This window comes from Lingula anatina, chromosome 7, assembly GCF_051362555.1.
Source record: "Lingula anatina isolate TDL-2025a chromosome 7, LinAna3.0, whole genome shotgun sequence".
NCBI lineage: Eukaryota > Metazoa > Brachiopoda > Lingulata > Lingulida > Lingulidae > Lingula > Lingula anatina.
The window spans coordinates 2,238,934-2,260,338 of NC_141773.1; the positions used below are offsets into that span (position 1 = coordinate 2,238,934).

At 33.8% G+C, this 21,405-nt stretch overlaps 1 protein-coding gene across 2 annotated transcripts; it reads left to right on the forward strand.

Annotated features, from left to right (window-relative positions):
* Nucleotides 1-89: 89 nt before the first annotated feature.
* Nucleotides 90-21,405, forward strand: LOC106159597 (myc box-dependent-interacting protein 1). Of its 2 annotated transcripts, none has more exons than XM_013535907.2 (13): nt 90-257; nt 7,428-7,508; nt 9,306-9,360; nt 10,190-10,284; nt 10,743-10,838; nt 11,064-11,171; nt 11,479-11,564; nt 11,894-11,969; nt 12,311-12,414; nt 12,595-12,839; nt 15,788-15,975; nt 16,440-16,586; nt 17,078-21,405. In XM_013535907.2, the coding sequence occupies exons 1-13, from the start codon at nt 189-191 to the stop codon at nt 17,258-17,260; spliced, it is 1,533 nt and encodes a 510-aa protein (XP_013391361.2). In that variant the 5' UTR covers nt 90-188; the 3' UTR covers nt 17,261-21,405. The 2 variants fall into 2 exon arrangements, with proteins under 2 accessions (XP_013391361.2, XP_013391363.2); XM_013535909.2 differs by having other exon boundaries at nt 12,595-12,680.

The window sequence follows — 21,405 nt, forward strand, 5'->3', positions numbered from 1 at the left end:
AGATACAATAATTAAGTTTGAATGACCTAGAATATTTCTATGATTTGACTTTAAATATTTTAATCGATAATCCGAATTATTTTATCTCTGTTTTTACGTTAGCAAATGTTCTAAAAAGAATGGAAATATCTTAATACTTTTGACCAATGAAAACTCATATACATTCCAACCCGGCAAGATAAGCCAAGATGGCAGAGAGTAAGGGAGGTAGCATAGGAAAGATCTTACAAAAACGTGCAGCTCGCGCGAAAGAAAAGGTAATTATATTATTTAACACTCAGATCTAATAAAGTAAAGTCTAATATCTATTGGTGTGAAATATAAACATATATTTCCTTGAAATATGATAGATAGAGGTATGGGAATGTGGAATATTTTTGGTATTTAAAGATACTGCAGATGGAGTTTAACAAGTAGGAAGTAGGAGACATGAGATAGGAATATCCGATAAGGATTAACTTATAACGTGTACCCTGCGTTTATATCAACACTAGATATAGCATAGTGCATTTGTGTACTGTAATCATTGCTGTCGTGAGAAAGAGTTACTTAAGTTTGCTGGGAACTTACTTTAGGAAATTTATTGATTTAAATTAAGGTTACTGTTTAGCCTACGTTTATTCAGTGTACATGCTTGAATGACAGTGGGGTATTTCCACCTCCAGTAAATTGAAAAAAAATTACAGTTTTTAATACTATTCGAAGGTTTTGAAGTATAATGATTAAAACTGTAGAACAAATTGTGATCGGTAACACAAAATTTACACACCAAAGTGTAGCATACTATTGCATAACACTACATTGTGAATGAAATCATTAAATCAGAAGTAATAGGAATGTATTTGATGGAAATCATCAATATGAAGCTACCAAAGAAGTAAAACTATGGGATTTGGCAGAAATTGACAACATTTGATGCTAGGTGTCCATTTGGAAAGCAGGAATGCCACGTTTGGTCCTAGCACAAAGTCGAAACACACGGTTCAGTGAACATTTACAATTTCAGTTGGTTTAAGGCTAACAGGGCATGCTAAGAACTCAGTGCAAACATAGCTGGACTGTATTGAGCTCGGGCAGTCAGGTATTTTTCTTTGATAAGTGTATACAGTTATATATAATATCGTGACCAGTAGCAGTGTAAAGAATGACCACTGCTGGAATGTACTTAAAAGATGCTTTGATATCTGTCTCAGTGTTACATAGCCAGGTGTATGACTTTCTCTTAAATCTGTTATCTGTTAGCTTTTCCAGACAATAAATGGGCACTGTACTAGTAAGGTGATTAATTAAATTCCCTTTTTACTTCCTATTTTTAGACATTTGAAGGACACTAAAACAGGGTGGATATATTACACTGACCAAAGGATATCTAGTGGTCTGGTCAGATCTTACAAGTGACCCCCTCTCCCAAATCTAGTCTAGGGGCGGATCCAGAGATATTTTCTGACAGTCTTCCAAATTATCTTTGTTGATCCATCCACCATTTTGACCGTCTTCCGAGAGAAAACGTACGATACACATCAATGTAAACTTAAAAATCTGACCGTTTTCCGGAACACCCAGAAGACGGCCTAAATCCGCCCCTGCTAGTCAATCTTGTTAATTTGTACATTTTAGTTTAAATTTAGAGCTGTACTTGTTCATCCTCATTTTTCAGAAAATATTTCTACATCCATATTTCCCATATCAAATAGTAATTGAAAAAAAATCAATATCACTTAACTAACAGTAGATACAACTGCTGACCAACTGTTAAATGTCCTATTTTACATTCAAACTGCACTTGTTTGTTCACTCACTTTGCTGACAAGTAGTTAAATAGATCAGCAATTAAAAGACCAACAAGTGTTTGATGCACAGTTTTGATAGAACATCTGTTTCAGCGATGCAATTATTCATGATATTCACTGATTTCATGAGGTTGAATTCTGACTCAGTTATGTCCCAGTATTTGCTGTAAGCTATTACTGTATAAAAAGCAGTAAAATTCCCCAGTACACTCTGAAGTATATAAATCAAGACACGTTTACAAGCAAAATTTAGATTTATCTTATTTTGATAATGTTTAACATGTAACATGATTAAGTATCTACTAATGATTCAATTTGTACTAATAATCAGCTTGATGTACTAATGATTAGTCTTTATTAATGATTTATTATACTTGTACTCATAATTTAGTATATAACATGCACTGATAACTGCTTGTAAATACACCAGTCAGAGACCCTACCCAAACATGTAATTAAGCTTAATTTATATCTAGTGCATGCTTTTCCTTTTCTCCACCTTCAGTGACTGAGAATTTTAATTTCCAGATTAATAGACCCTGGTTTATTATACATCAGTACTTAAACTGTAGTGATTGAGTCATGAGTTCCATTATAGAAGTGAATCTCACTTTTTTTAGAAGCGAAATGACTAAACAAACATTTTTTTTTGAAAGAAATGGAAAAGTAGGTTATATAATACATAAAAGCAAAAGATGTTGTTTAATGGTTGAGACCTAGCTTGGTGATGTTGTTTGAATATTAATCATCTGCCTATGAGTATAATTCAGTTAGTGGGCGACAATACCTCTTAATTATACCTCATATTAAGCCTACTTCAGCCATATAGACCTAAATAATGGATGAGATGACACAGGTGATTGGTTTTCTAAGCTAATGGTCTGTGTCCATTCTGTTCAGGGAGTGGTATTACCAGCTGTTTATGAGCAAACATAAGAACATGTAAACAAATACATATATGATGTGATTAATTAGTTACAAAATTATTGAATTGGAATGGTATTGAAATAATTAGGAGAGTTGTCTATTAGGAAAGTATCTCTGGATAGTATGTTATTCTATGCAAAATAATGTGGGAAATTATTTCATCAGAATACAATATGCCTTGGAGAAACAACCTTTGGGGCTTAAATGTGCCCTAATAATAGGCTATCATGGGGGAGTTTTATTAATTAATCTTAAAAACGTGCCTAGAAAGCTGTAGGATCTTTGCTTGTGATGGTGTGATGACAAAATGCTAATCTGAAAGTTGCATTTATGCACATAATGAATGAATTGCTGGTATTTTTGAATATGATTTTGTAAGATTTGGTTGAAATATAACACTGATAGAAATAGAACAGGCTTGTACTCCCCCCCCCCCAAAAAAAAAAACAAACAAAAAAAAAAAAAAAAAAAAAAAAAAATATATATATATATATATATATATATATATATATATATATATATATACACAAATAAATAATTAAACCAAAGAATGATCATTATTTGCCACAACACAGCTGGTTTGCTAGGAGTAAGACACCTTTTAAAATTGCAAGGGTAGCATTTATATTAGTTTTAGCCAAGAATAGTTTTATTTACAATTTATCAAGCAGAAGTTTGACTGCAACCCCATGCTGTGAGTGTGTAAAACCTATGTCGTATCAGAGTAAAGTGGTTTCTTGTGAGTTTTGAGACTTGGGGTGATCTGAGTTCTCTGAATTGTCTTGACTGCCAACAGCACCTGAGTACTAGAACAGATTACATTGCCAATTATAATAACACACCAATGTGTAGACAATTAGATAATGGTCTTGTAATTGACTAAATTGTTACACACACACAGGCTTGATATTGATTTCATTATGTATGTGATACCATATAACTTGCTTACAGTTCTTAGAAATAATGAACATGAAATGTAAAGGCATTGTTTCGGAAAGTTTTGGTATGTTTTATTATCATGTGTCATAACAGAGTTTGGGACATTTGTACTAAGGTTGGTGCCTCAAATTAAGTTTTTTTCTAGCAGGATAAAAACTACAGTACATCGCATTATATTATAAATGTTAGGCTTCGTTCACATGCAATGTCTATTTTCTAATTTCTATTTTCTATTCGCGCTATCTTATGATCACGGTCTGTGGCCTGAATATCCCGCCGCGTAATTACTGGCAGCGCGAGCCAGTTACTTATAGTAACTTATAGTAACTGGCTCGCGCTGCCAGTAATTACGCCGCGGGATATTCAGGCCACAGACCGTGATCATAAGACATACCGCAAATAGAAAATAGAATTTAGAAAATAGACATTGCATGCGAATGAAGCCTTAGTCTCTCACTGTTTAGAATTGTATGATAAATAAATATGTAAAGCCGTGTTCTCACAAGATTGCTTGGAGCGATTGTTGATGTGTGGAGAAATAGGGTGTGTCATGGTAAAGGGTGTGAAGAGACCATATTCTGCTTCATATAGTGAAATCTCTGCCTAGTTGATCTGGGTAGGACATGACAGCAGTCTGTTTTGTAATCTAAGGTGATAATACTTGGAACACTTAGACATTTAGCTGCCTAGCACAGTGTCGGACAGAGGAATTATATCAGGTAAAACAAAGTGGTTTTCTGTATCAGAGTGACTATTTCATCAAGGAAAGAAGATGTAAAACAGTTAGTGAGGGTGTATGCTTAATCATCTCCCTGTACAACAGAAAGTGCATCTTAATACCATTAGAGTCAGATATGAGTGAAAATTTGAAAGGATTATTGAAATGTTTATGCTAATATCTGAATACCTCTGGTCCATCAATCATGTTGAAATGACATGGTTTTGTGGCTTTAGCATAGGAGCTGATGAAGTTCTTGTATTATAGATATATTATAGACACACATTATAATAATAATATGGGGTACTTCAATATTTTGAGGCTATTTTGATAAGACGTAAGCATTTGCATGTAGTACTTTCTCAGTTTGTTCCTTACTATAGTGTTGGCAGTTCTTTTGAATAACTTTTGCTGGAAATTTATGAATTCCTTTTCCTTACTAGTCCATTCACAGCTGTTATCTCTGGGTTAGTTAGTACAAGATAGGGTGAATTGTTTGTGATGATATGATACAATGACAACAGGGGATTGAAGTGAACAGTAATGAGAGTGAAGTTCAATAGCAGCAAAGGTCGTAGAATTCCCCACCCTTATCAGTACTGATACAATAGTAATTGCCATTATAATTACATAACTGTGTGGAAACATAACTGAAATTATTAAAGATGCCTTTTCTGGTACTTAGTGTCTATATTGTTAATGAACTTTCATTCTTTCGTCTTTGGAATGCCTGTTTCAAAATTGAAATCACATCAGGCAGATTAAAAAAAACAAAACAAAACAAAAAAACAGTCATTTGCATGTGTGTTCTTCCAATGTCATGTCTGCCAAAAATTGAAATCCGGGAATAAAAAATACAGTCATTTGCATGTGTGTTCTTCCAATTTCATGTCTGCAAAAAATTGAAATCCGGGAGAAGACTGCAGTATCATTGTTTTTGTGGAATTTAAACTCGTTAGCTGGAAGATTTTCAGCAATGTTATGGCTTGTGTTCAAGTGTGGTCCCAGAAAAATGCAAATATTGGAACTAAGATTTAGTCATTCAGGCACATGGCAGTCATGGGGGGTTTCTTTTGCTATAAACAGGTGTGTCTAGACTAGGTCTGCTTGGACCGAAAATCAGGCTAACTGTCACCATAACAGAACCAGCTTGGTGGTCCTGTGATTCAGATGTCTGAGGTGCAGTGGGGTTTCTTGTCTTATGACCCAACTTTGTTCTATAACCGGTGTAAATTTTTTCCAGTCTGAACAGACCACAGCAGTGGTGGCCCCTGGTGTTACATAATGGATTGTTACAGTAAAGCTGTAATCAGTAGTGTCTGGTATTGTGTAGGGTGTTAAGGCTGGGCAACCATGCTTTCTTCATCCTGAGATCTACAGTTACATTGGTATGTACTAGTACTGTCTGGAGGGGTTACAGCTATAATGATACTCCATGGTCAAGGCATTTTGTCAGTACAAAAAGAAAAGGGGAAAAAAAGGAAATCACAAAGCACTATGTCTCTAGTGTCCAAGTATATGTGATAGCCTTCTCTAGTACATGTCTCTTACCTTTTACTGTGCTGACTGGCAAAAACTGGAGTCTGGCTCATGGCCTGTAAATACAAAATTTCCCCACTTTCCATAATTATTAAACCCATAGCATTTACTCCCAGTTTACCCATTCAGAGTGACTCCTGAATTATCTTACTACAAATTTTATAGGCAGGCATTAAAATGTTATGTGATAATAAAATAACTGTCAGTCTTGTATTTTATATTGTCACATATATTTCTGGCTTTGTTACTGAGGAGTTTGTATAATATTTTATTAATTTATAATCTGATGAAACATTAGCTTTATTTTAAAAAAGTACTTTTTATTGTCCAAGAAAGGAAAAAATGATGCATTTTCACGTGGTTAGTCACCAAATTGATATATAGTATAGTTGGTTGCAGATCATAGATGTAGCAGTATTCACAATAATTATAGTAATAATGTTAAATGTTTGATTGTGACTCCATTAAGATTTAAAGTCTGAAGGCATTTCACTGAGTAATGGGTAGGAGTGGAGAAATAAGGGCAATGACACTGTAGTATATATATATACTGACCTGTATCTCTCTCTGTCATCAATATAGGTGTCAATTAGCAGTTATACTTGGGTCTCTTGTCAGTATCATCTCTCTCTCTCTCTCTCTCTTTCTCTCTCTCTCTCTCTCTCTGACTCCCTGGGAGAAAGTTTTATCTTGGGATTGGGTGCGTAGCAGAAAGAGAGAAAGAGCCAAAAAAAAAAATATTCAATTATATTATAATATGAAAAATTATGAAATTTAATGTTAATTTTCTGTGTGTGTGTGTCACATTTGTAGGTTGTCAGTGCAGCATCAGAATACTTCATTACAAATTATTGGTCATAGAATGAAGTGATTATTCTTATTAGATATAAAAGAAGACAGTAGAATAGAATATATAGAAATAGAATGATACAGTTCTCACTGTTCTGTGTTTAGTGCTACACCCTATACTTATATCTGGCTGCATGTGGCCTCTGTCTCCTCTTGTATAGCATGTTAGAGAGCAGTTAGTCATGTCGCCTGTCTGAGCCGTCTGAAGTGTTAAAAGGCGCATTCACACAGGCTCCCAATTTGGAGCTATACTATTTGGGTCTCCCTTCTTTCCTATGGTGACATCCTTATTTCCTGAGCTCAAGGCTCAAAGCAATGAGTCAGTTCTGTGATCAATTCCCTTGGATGAAGGGTTAAAAGATAATCAAATTAAATGTTTCAAAGGTTTCAAAAAGATGTTTTATCTCTTAAAATAGAACTCTCTAAAATACAACTTCAAAAAGTCAAAATTCTTTTCATGATGCTAAGCAAATGCCATGGAATGCCCTTAGAACATTCTATTTTCTTTATACAAGATACATCAGAAGACCTATTTTACTGATTTTGTCTCTTATTCTGTGAACACATTACAGTCACAAACTTGCTTGTATGCTGGTAACAGATTCTTCCTTTAATGTGATGTGTTATGTGATGTGTGATATTTATAATTAAGATGTACATTTCAGGTTCTACAAAATTTGGGCAAGGCAGACAAGACCACAGACGACTTACTGGACGGCCATGTGGAGAGGTTTGCTCGCCAGCAGGTAAATACAAGATGATACGTTTTATTAGAGTCAGTTAATTAATAAGAACAGGTAATTAATAGATAAAGGAATGAATTGGGTGCAGTGGGTAGTGCCAGTGACAAGGAAAACTGACTTGAATGTTGTCCTTTCATTTTGTATTGTTAGGTACAGGAATGTGTGAAGTCTTTTACAAATTCCATTATCAGAAGGAATTGTATCATGATCAAATTTGTATTAGTCTATTATGGGAGTTTTAAAAAACAATTTTCTAATAACTTGTGCATTTTTTCTTAAAACTTTTAGTCAAAATTAGTTTTTTTTCTGGATCTTTAGAAAAAAGGGTAAACTCAGATATTGTTGTTGTTGTTTTTTTTTTTGGCAGTATCAAGGGTGGCTTTCAATGGACCATTACTGAATGACACAGTTTTATACCCCACACCATGCTCAGTGCCATGTAACAAGGAGGCTCAATATTTCCATTTAATCTTCCTCTTCCACTATCACCCTTTCATGTTGACATATTATATCAAGTGTCCACCCTTTTCCTTCCTTTTATATGTAATCTATTATGGTAATTACTTGGAATTTTTAAGCACTTTATTTTTTTCAAATGTTTTTTTTTTCAAGATGTATCATTTTCAGGCACTCATGGCCCTGTACTTTCTGACACAAAGTTAGCCAACTTATCAAAACTTTTGAGTCAGTTTAATGCGTAACTAACAAAACTATTTTATGGAGGAAGATTATTATTTCACATTTTTCAATATTGTTGAACATTTACCATAGGGATGTAACTTCTCTTTGCTTGAATTTTGTTGACAGAGGCTGAAATATCACAATACTGGTAGTATCACATGAAGTAGTTTACTTTACTCACGCTATATCGTGTTACACACCGACAAAGAGACATTTTTTATTGGTATTTTAAACTCAGGAATCCAGGATTTGATTTCTGTAGTGTAGTAAGAGATAGGTCCTGCTTTGTGTTCAGGTTCATGTTACAGTTGGGCATGTTCACAACCAGGTTAACTTAGGGTGAAAATGAGATTTATTGATATCAAGCTGTGACAAGGCTACTATGTATCTTGATATACTGTAATTGGCCAATACATTTTAATGGCAATAATTAATCACTCTCCCCTAATATTTTTTGTCAGATAGTTTGTCGTTGTGAAAATAAGTCAGTGTTCCAAAATTTTGGAAAGAAGTGGATTTTTTGAAAGTACATTTTTGTGAGTGTCATAAAAGAAACCTTGATGAAGGAAAATATTAAAAAAAGAGAAGACTGAGGTGTTGTAAATTTTTAGATAATTACCCTTATAAGTTATCATATTATAATGTTATGTTGTCAGTTGACATCACTTAGTCAGCATCTTGTTTGATTTAGACCTGATGTGAACACACCTTCCCTTCATTTGGAATATGCAATCCTCTGATAACATAAACTGTGTATCTTATGTAGATCTTGTTTAATGAAGTGCCAAATAAACTGTGGAATTGTGTGTCATATGATATGTGCAACACACACACACACACACACACACACACACACACACACACACACACACACACACACACAAAACTACAAAAAAAAAAAAAAAGAAAGAAAAAAAGAAAGAAGAAAATCCTATCACCCTCCCCTCTGTTGGGAGGGATAGGATCCTCAATAAATAATACATTGTAAGACTGTAAGAAGAATTTGATTCTATCAGATTTTATCAGAAATGACTATAACGTCTTTTATGTTGATGTATTGATCTTGTGAAGAATTATATGTATAGGCTGTGTGTTTATGTACCTATGTTTATATTGTAGGCTACTGCTGCCAAACTACAAAAGGAGTTACGGAACTACTTCCAAGCTGCTAGAGGTATGTCTTTTACTGATGTCTGCACAGCAAACTTTTGAAGGTTCCCTGGGTTGCCATAGCATGCATGTGGAAACATAATCACAAATGGGCACTTGTTTTATGTACTAGTACAAACTTTTAGCTTTGCATTATGATTTAAATTCCGTATTATGTGTTGTCAGACAACCAAGGTTATGGAATTGAAGCTTTTATATCTACTGTGTTATAAAGATGAAGCAAGTATTTCAATAAGTATAGAATATAGTTTTGTTTTTTAAAAAAAGTGAAGATTCAAATCACTTGTTAGTATACATACAGTAGTAGCTGGTCCATGTGGTATACAAAATGTGGCTCAGTGCTGACATCTGTTGGCTATATTTTGTGTATAGACCAGTATTTATACTGGCCTCACTTCTGGGGGGAGAATTTGATAACTGTGTATTTTTATTCTGTTGTAGTTTCATGCTTTATATCTCACACAATTTTACTTTATTCCCATTATATATTTTTAATATTCAAAGTGCTGATGAAAGAAAGCAAACTTGTTTTAACATTAAAATGTTACTACTTCAAAATCCAATGTTGTAGAATATGTGGTGTGCTCTTCAAGATAATGTTGACGATTGGCAAAATTTTACATCCCATTTCCTTGTTCATTAAGAAGAAAAAAAATTTGAGACCTTTGTTTCAGTAAGCTTACAACAAGCATACAATCAAAAGCAAAAGTTGCAATTATCATGAAAAGTCTCTAATTTTACAGCTTAACTTAGACTGCTAAAATCCAATAGCTGACTACTGAAAACAGACTTTGCAGTATTGGTGAATTGATTTAAAAACACCTCTTTTTCAGTTATGTCCATGGCCAGTGAAACCTTAAGCACAGTGCTTCTGGAAATTTACGAAGACGAATGGTCAAAGAAAAATGAGATTAATGAATGTTATGTAGTAAGTGTTGGATAAAATAGATTTCTTTATTGCTCCTATGGTCATAAAATATGTATATTTTTTTGAATGTTGGAAAACATTGTTGAGACTCTTGTATCTATGGGAGATGTTACATTGGAGGAGGGAGGGGGGAGGCGGGGGGGGGGGGGAGATTAACGTCTAATCCCATAAGTACTAAATATGTTAAAAAATCAATAGAGCTCCATAAGTGAATTTAGTTTTAAGGTTTTCTCCACCTGTGTCCCTACATTGATTTGAAGCCCAAAACTGTCCTTAGACAGGATGGTTTGGTTCTGAATCTGGACAAGAGTTGAGATCTTAGAGAAAGCTCAATAAGATAAAGTTTTTGTAGGGGCCTTAATCTGCTCAAAACATTCCCTGTTTGAAATCTTTGATTCAAAAGTAGAAATGTGATTTTTTTTTTGTAATTTTTTCCTTTTTTTCTCCCCAACTTGCAGAGCCTTCAGATTATGTGGAAGGACTATGTAGAAAAACTAGAGCGTGAAGTGATCAACCCTCTCCAGTCTTATGTGGACAGGTTTCCTGAGATTAGAGTGAGTTAAACTCAGTGATTCCATTTTTTTTAATTGAACTTAAAAGAAAAAGTAAATGAAAATATGATTGTTTTGTTTTTAATACCTAAATTACTTAATTAAAGTACCTATAGGATTTTTCTCTCTGTCACTTTTACAACGTTAGTGGTAAGATGCATGTCACAATCACATCTCAACTTTGCACATCATTACTTTTTTGTTTATTTGATGAAACTTGTCTTTTAGACCAAAATATCTAAACGAGGGAGGAAATTGGTGGACTTTGATGGAGCTAGACACAATTATCAGGCCTTAGAGCAGGCAAAGAAGAGGGATGAAACCAAGATATATAAGGTGGAGTGTATTTTATTTTATTTTATTTTATTTTATTTTATTTTATTTTATTTTATTTTATGTTATTTTATTTTATTTTATTTTATTTTATTTTATTTTATTTTATTATAATAAATTGTGCAAGAAATGTTTTTCAGCAGCAGTTCAGAGGGGCTGGCATATATAAAGCGAAGTTAAAATTATTATTCTAATTTTATTGTGTGAGGTGAGAAATGCCCAGTGCTTTCATTGTTGATGTTCTCTTTCTCATGCACTTCAACTGACCTAAACTTGTGTTTTCAAGCAAATTATGATCCGTTTTCATTAGGCACGACAAGAGATGGAGGAGGCTCGCAGAATATACGAGGACTTGAATGTAGAGCTTCATGAAGAGTTGCCTTCTTTATATGATGGGTATGGAATAGGGCTGTCTTGAATTGGCCTGTCTTGATCAGTTTGATGTTTTCTGGGTAGATTTTTTAAAAAATGGCCAGTGTTTTTTTCCATATATAAAGTTTTGATAATATGAAAGATATTTAATTGTTAGAAGTTATCCCTCATGTAATCTGATGTGCAGCATTTTTTTTCTGTTGGGAGGGGGGGGGTTATATTAAAAAGCTACCAAGCGAACAGCAATATCATGACATTTACGTACCTCTTCAAGAAATTTAGTAATTGTTCATTGTGTTTATATTTCATACTTTGTATATGTTTTCATTTTCATTCTCCCCTGCCGTGTCCAGCCGTATTGATCAGTACTGTACCAATCTGCTGTCCTTGTCCAGTGCTGAAGCAATATTTCACAGGGAATGTGCAAAGGTAATGGGTCAGGTGTGCAGGAGTGATAGGTAATGGTTATGGGGAATACAAAATAAACCACTGAACTTGCAGAATTTACCAAAAATGGAAATAAGTATAAGTGATTTTTAATTAAAGTACTACTGTGTTAAAGAAGTTGACAAGTTTTGTTTGTCTAAATGTTTACTTGACTAACTTAGTATTTAAGATTGTCTAAAAGATGATAGAATTAAAAAAAAAAAAAAAACAACAACAGAAGATGAGAAATAAATAAAAAATTTAGCTCTTTAAATTATCATGACCATGTTTTTTATTTGTTTTATTTTTATTTTCTGTATGTGATTTGTTTCATTGTGTCCCAGATTGAAGATGATATCAGTGAGCACATAGAACACTTAGCAAAAGAAAATACCAAGGGCAGTTTTAAAGTAGAGCGGAAAACCACAACAAAAAGACTTCATGGAAGGTAATAGATACAGAGTATTATAATTTTTTATTTAAACCAAATTTTCTTAGCCTCCCAATTAAATTGATATAATATTTAATATCTTATTAATTTCACTGGATATGATATGCAAAAAAGAAAAAAGTAATATGTCTCTCAGGGTTGTCTTGAGGGTATGTGACATCTATTGTCTAATTTCAGAGAATCCAGTAGATCTAGTGAAGATGCATCAAGTGAGGAAATGAGTCGGCCCAGGCCAGTTCAAAAAGAGCAGCGCCAAGAAAAAAGTCAGTCTCAGTTTCATGTAGAATTGAGTGGCGGAGACAGAGAGAGTAATAAATCTGTTGAGTCAGAAGGCAGTAGTAGTAGGCAAAACCCAGGTGAAGTCGGGCCGCAGGAGTTAGCTGAACCTGATAGGCCACCCTCGCAAGCATCTGATAGATCAAGTAGGTGTAGTGTCTTGGTGTCCAGCGCCATCTATGCTGAATTTCAGTCCTGCTGGTTCATTTTCTGAATGTCACGTTATTCCATAAACAAAATTGGCAGCGCACAGATTCAGAGACGGAAGTGGCTGATCTGAAGTCAGAATAGAGTCCCAGACTTGTGCCCATTTCTGTCATATCTTTACCTTATTGCTGTGAAAGGCATATTTTCAAAGAAACTACATTTTCTTATTTATTTATGCTGTATACAGATCAAATTTAGTAGATTGGTGTGTGGAAACTGGGATAGCTCTTCATGTGTGGTTCTAAATAGGGATTGGTGGCTTGAAAAGACATTGTTTATGTGGTAATTCTCGGATGTGTGCTTTTTTTCCCTAGAATTTGATAGCACTTCTTACTCTTAACAGAGCACTGTTCATAAGATTATGGCTATCTTCTGGTTTTGGGCCACTTTCTTGGGATATTAATTCATTTCTAATTTTCTTGATAAAGAAGCACAGTGACTGTAGAAGTTACTGTTAGGAAAGTGAAGGGTTACTGGCTTTTCTTGGCCAGTTAGGCCTTATTGCAGCCCATGATGCCACATCTACCTCTTATTGCAGAACCATATACCAATCTACAGAATCCATCTTCTTCCTTTTGACTTGTTATCATTGTATATTTTTGAATAAGTTACTTTTCTTGGTGCACCAAAATTATTGCTGTAAATACTACTATTATAGAGACATTTCCATTATGCTCATAGCTTATACATCTTTTCATCTTAGAGAACTGCAAATTGTTATCTGAGCTTACTTTCAAGCTAAATTCTTCAAATTTTCTCCTTATTATCGTCTATTAGGCTTCATTCACATGCAATGTCTATTTTCTAAATTCTATTTTCTATTCGTGGTATGACTTATGATCACGGTCTGTGCCCTGAATATCCCGCGGCGTAATTACTGGCAGCGCGAGCCAGTTACTATAAGTTACTATAAGATACTGTCATTTTTTCCTTGGGCATAAGGCTGGGAAGTGAGAAATAAAAGAGAACTAACACATCAAATTAGTGGTTTGCATGTTGCCACATGCATGCTGTGGAGGACCTGTCAGAAGGGATGATTTTTGGGTGCCTTTTCGATGGTGATTTTATCGAAAAATAAAAGGAACAAAATGAGACTGAGGTTGCTTTGTTTTACAAACATGTACCTTGGGGGTTTTTGCTGGAGTTAAAAGTGCCTATTAAACTTTTGGAGACTATGTGTTCAGTTTGGTAAAAAGAAAATTGTACTGCTCAATGGAAAAAGAGTCCAATTTTGTATTTGATGATGTAAATCAGTCATTGTTTGGTTTTAGTAAAGCCAAATGTGAACATGACCTCAGTTTCGTTGCCATTTTCCAGAAACATCCCAATGAGTTTCAGAGGTTTCACTTGGAAATCACCTCTACGTTCTCAGCATGCTTCTGATATTTCCAGTAACTTCTGACCAAATACTGGACACAGCAGACTGGATTCATGCTGATATTGTAGAGGTCTCTTGTGGTCTCTGAAAGTCTTGGTGGGCATGACAGGCCCTTCAACTTATGTACTACACACACATACACACACAAAAAAAAATGTTCGGAAACAAAAATTTGTTTTTCAATAATTATAAAACTACCTAATGTAGTGGGAAAATCTTCATTGTATATAAAAAGTGTAACAACAAAATCTGGGTGCATTATCAATCAATATTTCTTGAAAATAATTGCCTTGACTCATATACGTGGTCATTTTATAATTGTTCAAAAAAATGATGTTTCCCGACTTTTTTTTGGTGAAATATATATACTGTGCATCACTGTATGTTAGACAACCTATATAAGAGTGTAGATAGTTAACAGTAGTCCTAGTGTTGGTCCAGCAGCATGTGGGTGTACTGTGGAGTATCATAGTATGGGGTAGGTACTGGCTTGGTGTGTGGTGGTAGCCTATTGTGCTGTGTTTGTAAACCGATTTCATGTCACTTCATGGCTTTGATAGGGTGTCAAAAAGCCCAAGATTGACAGATTTTACTTCCTCACTTTTTGATCAAAGAGGCTGGCCAAATTTGACAGGACATGTTTTATTAAGTTTATAGCAAAGAACTTGGTTAACTTAAAGTTACAAGTAAATATATATTTTTTTTCAAAAAATAATAAAAAATATAACTACTGCAATATTTCAATGTTTCACAAGACCCCATCATGGAATGAGGCTATATGTGTTGAAAACTTATTTTTTCTTCCAGTATATAATACAACTGATGAAATTCTTTGTTTGTGAACTCAATTTTTATACTTCACAAAAATAATTGCCAGTTGCATTGGCAAACCAGAATTGTTAGAAACTCAAAAAAATTGACACCAATGAAAGCGGTTTATAATGAGATATATGCAGTGCTGTTTATGTAGCCTTGTGAATTTAGCATGGTTGTTTGTGTTGCTTTAATTGTTTATTTGGAACCATGGGATTAAAATTTAGTAAATATCTTACACGATATGGCATACAGGAGGTACCTATAGTGGCTTGCTTTGTATGTTAGTAAATGTAGGACTCTTGCTTTATAGCTGCCAATATGTATTTCTGTCCTTATATTAAATAGACTTTGTTTTGTAATAAAATATATATTTTGTAATTGACATATTTGTAAATGTATGATAATTTGCTTTGATTCACCTTAAATTAGGTAATCCATATTATCCATTTATTTTCAAGCATGATGATATGAAAATCAGCAATTAGAAAAAACTAAAATTTGAAATTCAGTTGTCATCTATCATCTATATTTATATATTGTGCATTTGTGTCACTGTTGCTGAAATGATGAAATGTAGAAGTCAAATTGATGTCAAATTGTTTTTAAAACATGATGCTTATGCTGCAGAATAGCAGACCAAGGTAGAAAATATATTCAAAACATCAATATTAAGGAAAGGCATATTTATTTCAGGTACCTCAAAAGGATCTAAGCAGAGTGAGAGTAAAATGAATGGTCCCTCGTCAGAGAGAGAGGCAAGAGCTAACGGTCCCCGACAGAATGGCAGTGCGAACAGCACGATAGAGAGCGAATATGACACGGCGTATGAACCAACGTTACACTCTGATGAGACCTATGAACCAGTGAATGTTAATCGCAAAGTGAGAATAACTTCAGCTTTTGTTGAGACAAACATTTTACAATATCAGCCTTGACTTGATCTCTGTGCTTTGAATTGACATTGAAATGTTACGATAGAGTAAAGGGTTTTGGTGTAAGTCCGAGTCACTTTGGAGATGATTTCACATACTGTATAAATACAATGTTTCAATTCATATTTATATTTATATTTGGGTGCATGGTATGGTTGCCTCTTAGTGTTTCTCACTCAAAAGGAAATGGAAGATGTGACAAAATCATTATAAATGATTATTTATACTTTGTGTAATATATTATTTGGAAATCAATAAAGAAAAACTATTACAATTTCTGTACTAGACTCAAACGGTTTTCAACTGTCTCTCTCTCCTCCAGGCACCACTGTTTGTTAATTGCCATATGCTAACATCACACATAAAAGTTTCTTTCATTTAACTTGGCTGTATATTTGACTTGATATTTCCAGTCACATGATGAAGATGATGACCAATACATGGAATTAAGGGAGGAGCCGAGAGGGTTGTATGGCGTTGCTGCAGACGACCCGGAATGTTATCAAGTACCTCCGTCGAATTTGCCTCTCACAAAATTGCCTCCTGGTGTCTTGTATAGAGTAAGTTTAATAACACAGAAAACTATATAGACTTGTATAGAGTAAGTTGAACAATATAGAAAATTATATAGACTTGTATAGAGTTAGTTGAACAATATAGAAAACTGTAGTCTTGTATAGAGTTCTTTCTTTTGTGCTAAGGAAGTGGATATATTATGGCAATCGTGTTTTGATGAAAGAGTTTCATTCTTTATATCAGGGCTGCTGTGCAGTCACGGAAAAGAACAAAAAATGCTCTGTTGAAATATGCAAATAAATATGCACCTGTCATCAGTACAATAATTGTTTGAATAAATTGTACTCATTTATGTGAATATAACACAGCAGTTCGGAGAGCCAATGGTTGTGAATCACATTTGACATTACCGTAATGACTCAATATTTTCAATAGGGAAAAATTTGGAATTTTAAATGCTTGATAAGTCATTATGTTATTATATAATACAATTATAATAATATTTATTTATTTATAATATTTATTTTATCTCCAGGTTCAGGCTACTCACATTTACACGGGAGAGGATGTAGACGAGCTGACATTTGAAACGGGAGAAATAATCGATGTTGTTCCATTTGATGATCCTGAAGACCAGGATGAGGGATGGCTCATGGGAATCAAACAGTCCGATAAAACAAAAGGCGTGTTTCCTGCTAATTTCACCAAACCCATTTAGCCATCTTACCTCAACCAAGTGGAGACATACTGAAGAATACAGAAATAGGCTATAGACTAAGTCTGTTTGTAAATAAGAGATACATGATCTTTGTGTATTCCGTTGAAATCTAGGTGGCAATATTATTTTTAAAAAAAGCTGCTGTGTTATCTGTATCATTGCTGAACACTGTTGTGCCTATGGTTGTATATTCTCGCCTTTCAGAGATTCTTAAATAGAAATGCACAGTTTGTATGTATATAGAGCTATTTGGCTGTTCTTAGTGTTGAGAAACAGGGATTAGCAGGGTAGCTTATTTTAGGGTCTTTGTAACCTCTTTAGTTGACTGTTTTCAGATTTTGATACTGAATGTACATTGCACACAGCTGATGTTATGTTTTGTTGACATGTTCTCTTTGCACTTTTCTCAGTCTTGTGTTTGATTAAATTAAAATATATGTCAGTTGTATTGATCATTCTTCAGAGCTGTAAGTGTTTGATTCAAGTTTAAAGGAAAGGGCACTTGCACAGCTCCTTTTATCTACCAAACAGAGCTAATCCGAAATGTATCATTTAGTTTCTGAAGTGAAGCATGCCAAGTCCATTCTCTGAAAATGACACAAAATGAAAACGAGAAATCCATCCAAGTTGAATGTGCAATGTGTGTGTCAAGTTCCTAATGTTTAAAGTCTTGCATAATAAGCGGTGTTCATTTTTGGTAGTTCTGTGTTAAGCTTTACATGTAAGCAGCATTGTTTTTCTTCCAGTTTTAAACTGAGCCTTAATGTTGTTGAACAAATGCTTCCAGGTTAAGTTGTATGTGCAGCCTTCTGACACTTTTTCATACCAGTGCAAACATGACCTACGCAATTTTTTTTACAAATATGTGGATTAAAGAACAAGTTTGTATGTTGAAGGTAACTTCTATGTCTTTGTTGACATTGTTTATTTTGCAATATTGCATGTTTGTACATTCAGTTAATTTTGGATATTTTGTGTGAGCATTTGCTGAGTTTTATCTGGTGATTAAATTGGAAAAAATATCAAATCAGGTGGCGTAGGTAACATACTGAATGGTTCTTGGGGTGAAAGTACCCCCTTTGAATGTGATACTTTTTAGACAGGTAGAAGCTGTCTGAAAGCTTCCAATCTTAATTGTTTTGAATCATGAAAGAATCTAATCTTTGTGATTGATATTTGATTCTAATGCACAAATTAGTGGACAGCAGATGGAGAGAAGTAATGCAGTTAGTGATAAATATGTTTGATGAGAAGGCTTAAAATTTAGCATTAGATGGATCTGATGCCAGTGAGCAGAGATGAGAAACTGATTATAAATGATGTATTGCTGCACATCATGTGGGGTGAAAATTAAGGCAAGAACAACTGTGACATTCCACACGATGAGAGTAAGGATGAAATTTGTCAGTTTGCTAATGGATTTATATATGAGTGAAATTGCAAATTATGTAATCGATGCCATTAAGTTATATCTGATGGATCTGTAGAGAGGGGACATTGGCCAGAATGGATCAGGAAATCCTAGTTTGAGAAAAAGATGTAATGGCTTGGTTTGAATTCTCAAATTGTTATTGGTTCCTCACTGGATTCAGTGAGGTGTTTGAGGTAACATATGATAGTTTAAGTTAACAGGCAGCTCTGTTGAAAATACAGAACCACAAAGAATTTGGTGAAAAGAGTAAACGGTCTCTTTTGAGTCTAAACATTGTTTTTGACTCTGTGGGCTGACATTTGATTCTTAATCAAAGGGTCTAAACCACTTTGATTTCTTTGAGGAAGGATCTCAATGTCATGCTTCACAGATGAAAAATTTTAGTCTCTTTATAAAATATTTACTTTTTTACCATTTTTTTATCATTAAACAAGAGACAATGATAACCTCATTTCCATGCTGAGAAGGTTCAACGACATTTTCATTTAAACTATTAGTAAGGGCAACTAGTTAACATTTGACTCTTTATAGACAGGTTGTGATAAGGGTTCCTTCAGAAATATGTAGAAATGATGTGTAACAAAAAATATATTACTTAAGATTAAGATTCTTATGACATTAGGTCAGAATCAGAATCATGTGTTCATTCAAATTAAAAATTGCATTTTGTCTTTGTCTTATATGTAAACCAAACAATTGAGCGTTACTTAATCACATTTTTCAACTTTATTAAATTTTGTATTCTGACTTCTCAGTTATTATGAACAGGTGATGGGAAAAATTGTCACACTTATTTGCTGATACAAATATTTGATATTTTCATAATTATTGATATATATATATTCTGTAGATACGAGTGGCTTTTCATTTTAATAATGAAATTTTCTTTGTAGTATAATGATTGAAGTTTGAATATTGCATTATCAAAATGAAAAGTGTAGAGGTTGAGAGTTATATACATATTATATATATTGAAATTTGTATATTATGTACTATGTATAAATGGTATTGTTATATAGAAAATACATATAGCAAAATGAAGTCATCACATGTACGCAGAGTTGGAAGAATGGTGTGGAATGATGGTTATGAAAAGAACATTTTTACATGTGTTATTACTTTTTCCAGTTTGAATTGTATCCAAGTCCATTCTGCCTATGGGACCATTTTTATACTTGTCAATATTTGGCAAGAGGCATTATGATTATAATTTCTGTAAAAGAATATAATATGGTTTAGACAATTATGTGGAAATACCCTGAACATCTGTATAAAATTATTTACTTAAAAGGACATAAATGTTTGAAATTGGACAGATGTCATAGGTAGGAATGCAGACTTAATTAGATGTGACTTGTTTAAAGACTTGCCTGTCTAGGCAGTACATTTGTGTCACATGAAAATGTCAAACTTGAGTATATACAATGTGATAAGTTATTGTAGGTAAATTTGTTATCCAAGTCTCATTTAGATTTAAGTCACATAAGTTTCTTGATATTTTTAAAAAAGTAATTTGTTTTTCTTTATTCATGAATATAGAGGAAAATGTGAATGAGAGGCTTTGATTGTATTTGCACAAAGCTTAGATACAGTGATAAGTGTTGTGGAACCTTTGTTGCTAACCCTATAGTATAGCGTGCCTTTACATGTTTGTCTCGTCACAAAGTCAAGTCATGTTCACACACAGGACCAAGTTTGAACAGAAATTGACTTAAATGAAACATGTGATGCCGTCAGACAAGTAGCTTATCATAGTAGGCCGCATCAGCTCTTGGCCTTACTTTTATCTAGTATGAGAATGCAGGCTTTAGGAATCCCTGAACTCAATATGCAATATCTAGTATTTGTTGTTATGGTTTCAGAAATCCTTGCCTTAAGTTGTCGCCACAGGTATTAATTTGAATTTATCCACATGTGAGTCTGTTATATATATTTTTGTATTTATGCATAGCTTGTTGAAATGTGTGGTTCTATAGGGGGCAGGGGTGAATGTTTCTCTAAGATACAGTCATTGTTTGTATTAGCTTTGATATAAATATTATAGAATACTCATTGCTCTATGCCAATATCAAGTGTATCACTTTATCAGTGTATAGGCTTTTATATATCATTTTTCAAAAATGGAATATTTACACACAGTCATTTTAAATTAGTTATTTTTTCAAATGGTGAAGATTTCTGCTCACTGCTAGGAGTTAGCTGAATTCATTTAAGGCTTTGTAAAGCTTAAAGAAAAAGATCTAACCCAGTCTTGAACTTAATTCATCTTGTTTTGTATTCAAGTACTGTTGAAGGTGTTGATTGCAAAACATCTTAATCTGAAGTTGATTCCTTCACCAAGGTCCACAGTTTATGTTGCCAAGGGAACTCTTGATCACATGACTTTTGATTGGATGAGAAACTACAGTGTTGACCTCATATTCAAAAGAAAAAGCAACTTTGTAAAATATTATTTCGTTTGCTAAAACCCTTACAGTGTTCAACCTGAAACTTCAGTGGCCCTGAAAGGGGCATGGTGTAGAACATAAATAAAAGACAATGGTAATAATATATGATAGCATCTCAGTTGGGATGTGAATATTTACAACACATAAAACCTTTGTGACTGTTGAAAATGGGTATGATCTAGAAGGGGAAGAGGCTAGAATTGGAAATATGATTGTTTATATTTCAGTTGTTTGAACAATAAATAACTCCTAGTGTTATAAAAAAA

Bases quoted from the DNA above. Each gene is read 5' to 3' on its own strand.
- LOC106159597 (XM_013535907.2), top strand. From the start codon at position 189: ATGGCAGAGAGTAAGGGAGGTAGCATAGGAAAGATCTTACAAAAACGT. The intron at 7,509-9,305 runs GTAAATACAAGA...TTTATATTGTAG, and splicing joins AGAGGTTTGCTCGCCAGCAG to GCTACTGCTGCCAAACTACA. The intron at 16,587-17,077 runs GTAAGTTTAATA...TTTTATCTCCAG, and splicing joins CTCCTGGTGTCTTGTATAGA to GTTCAGGCTACTCACATTTA.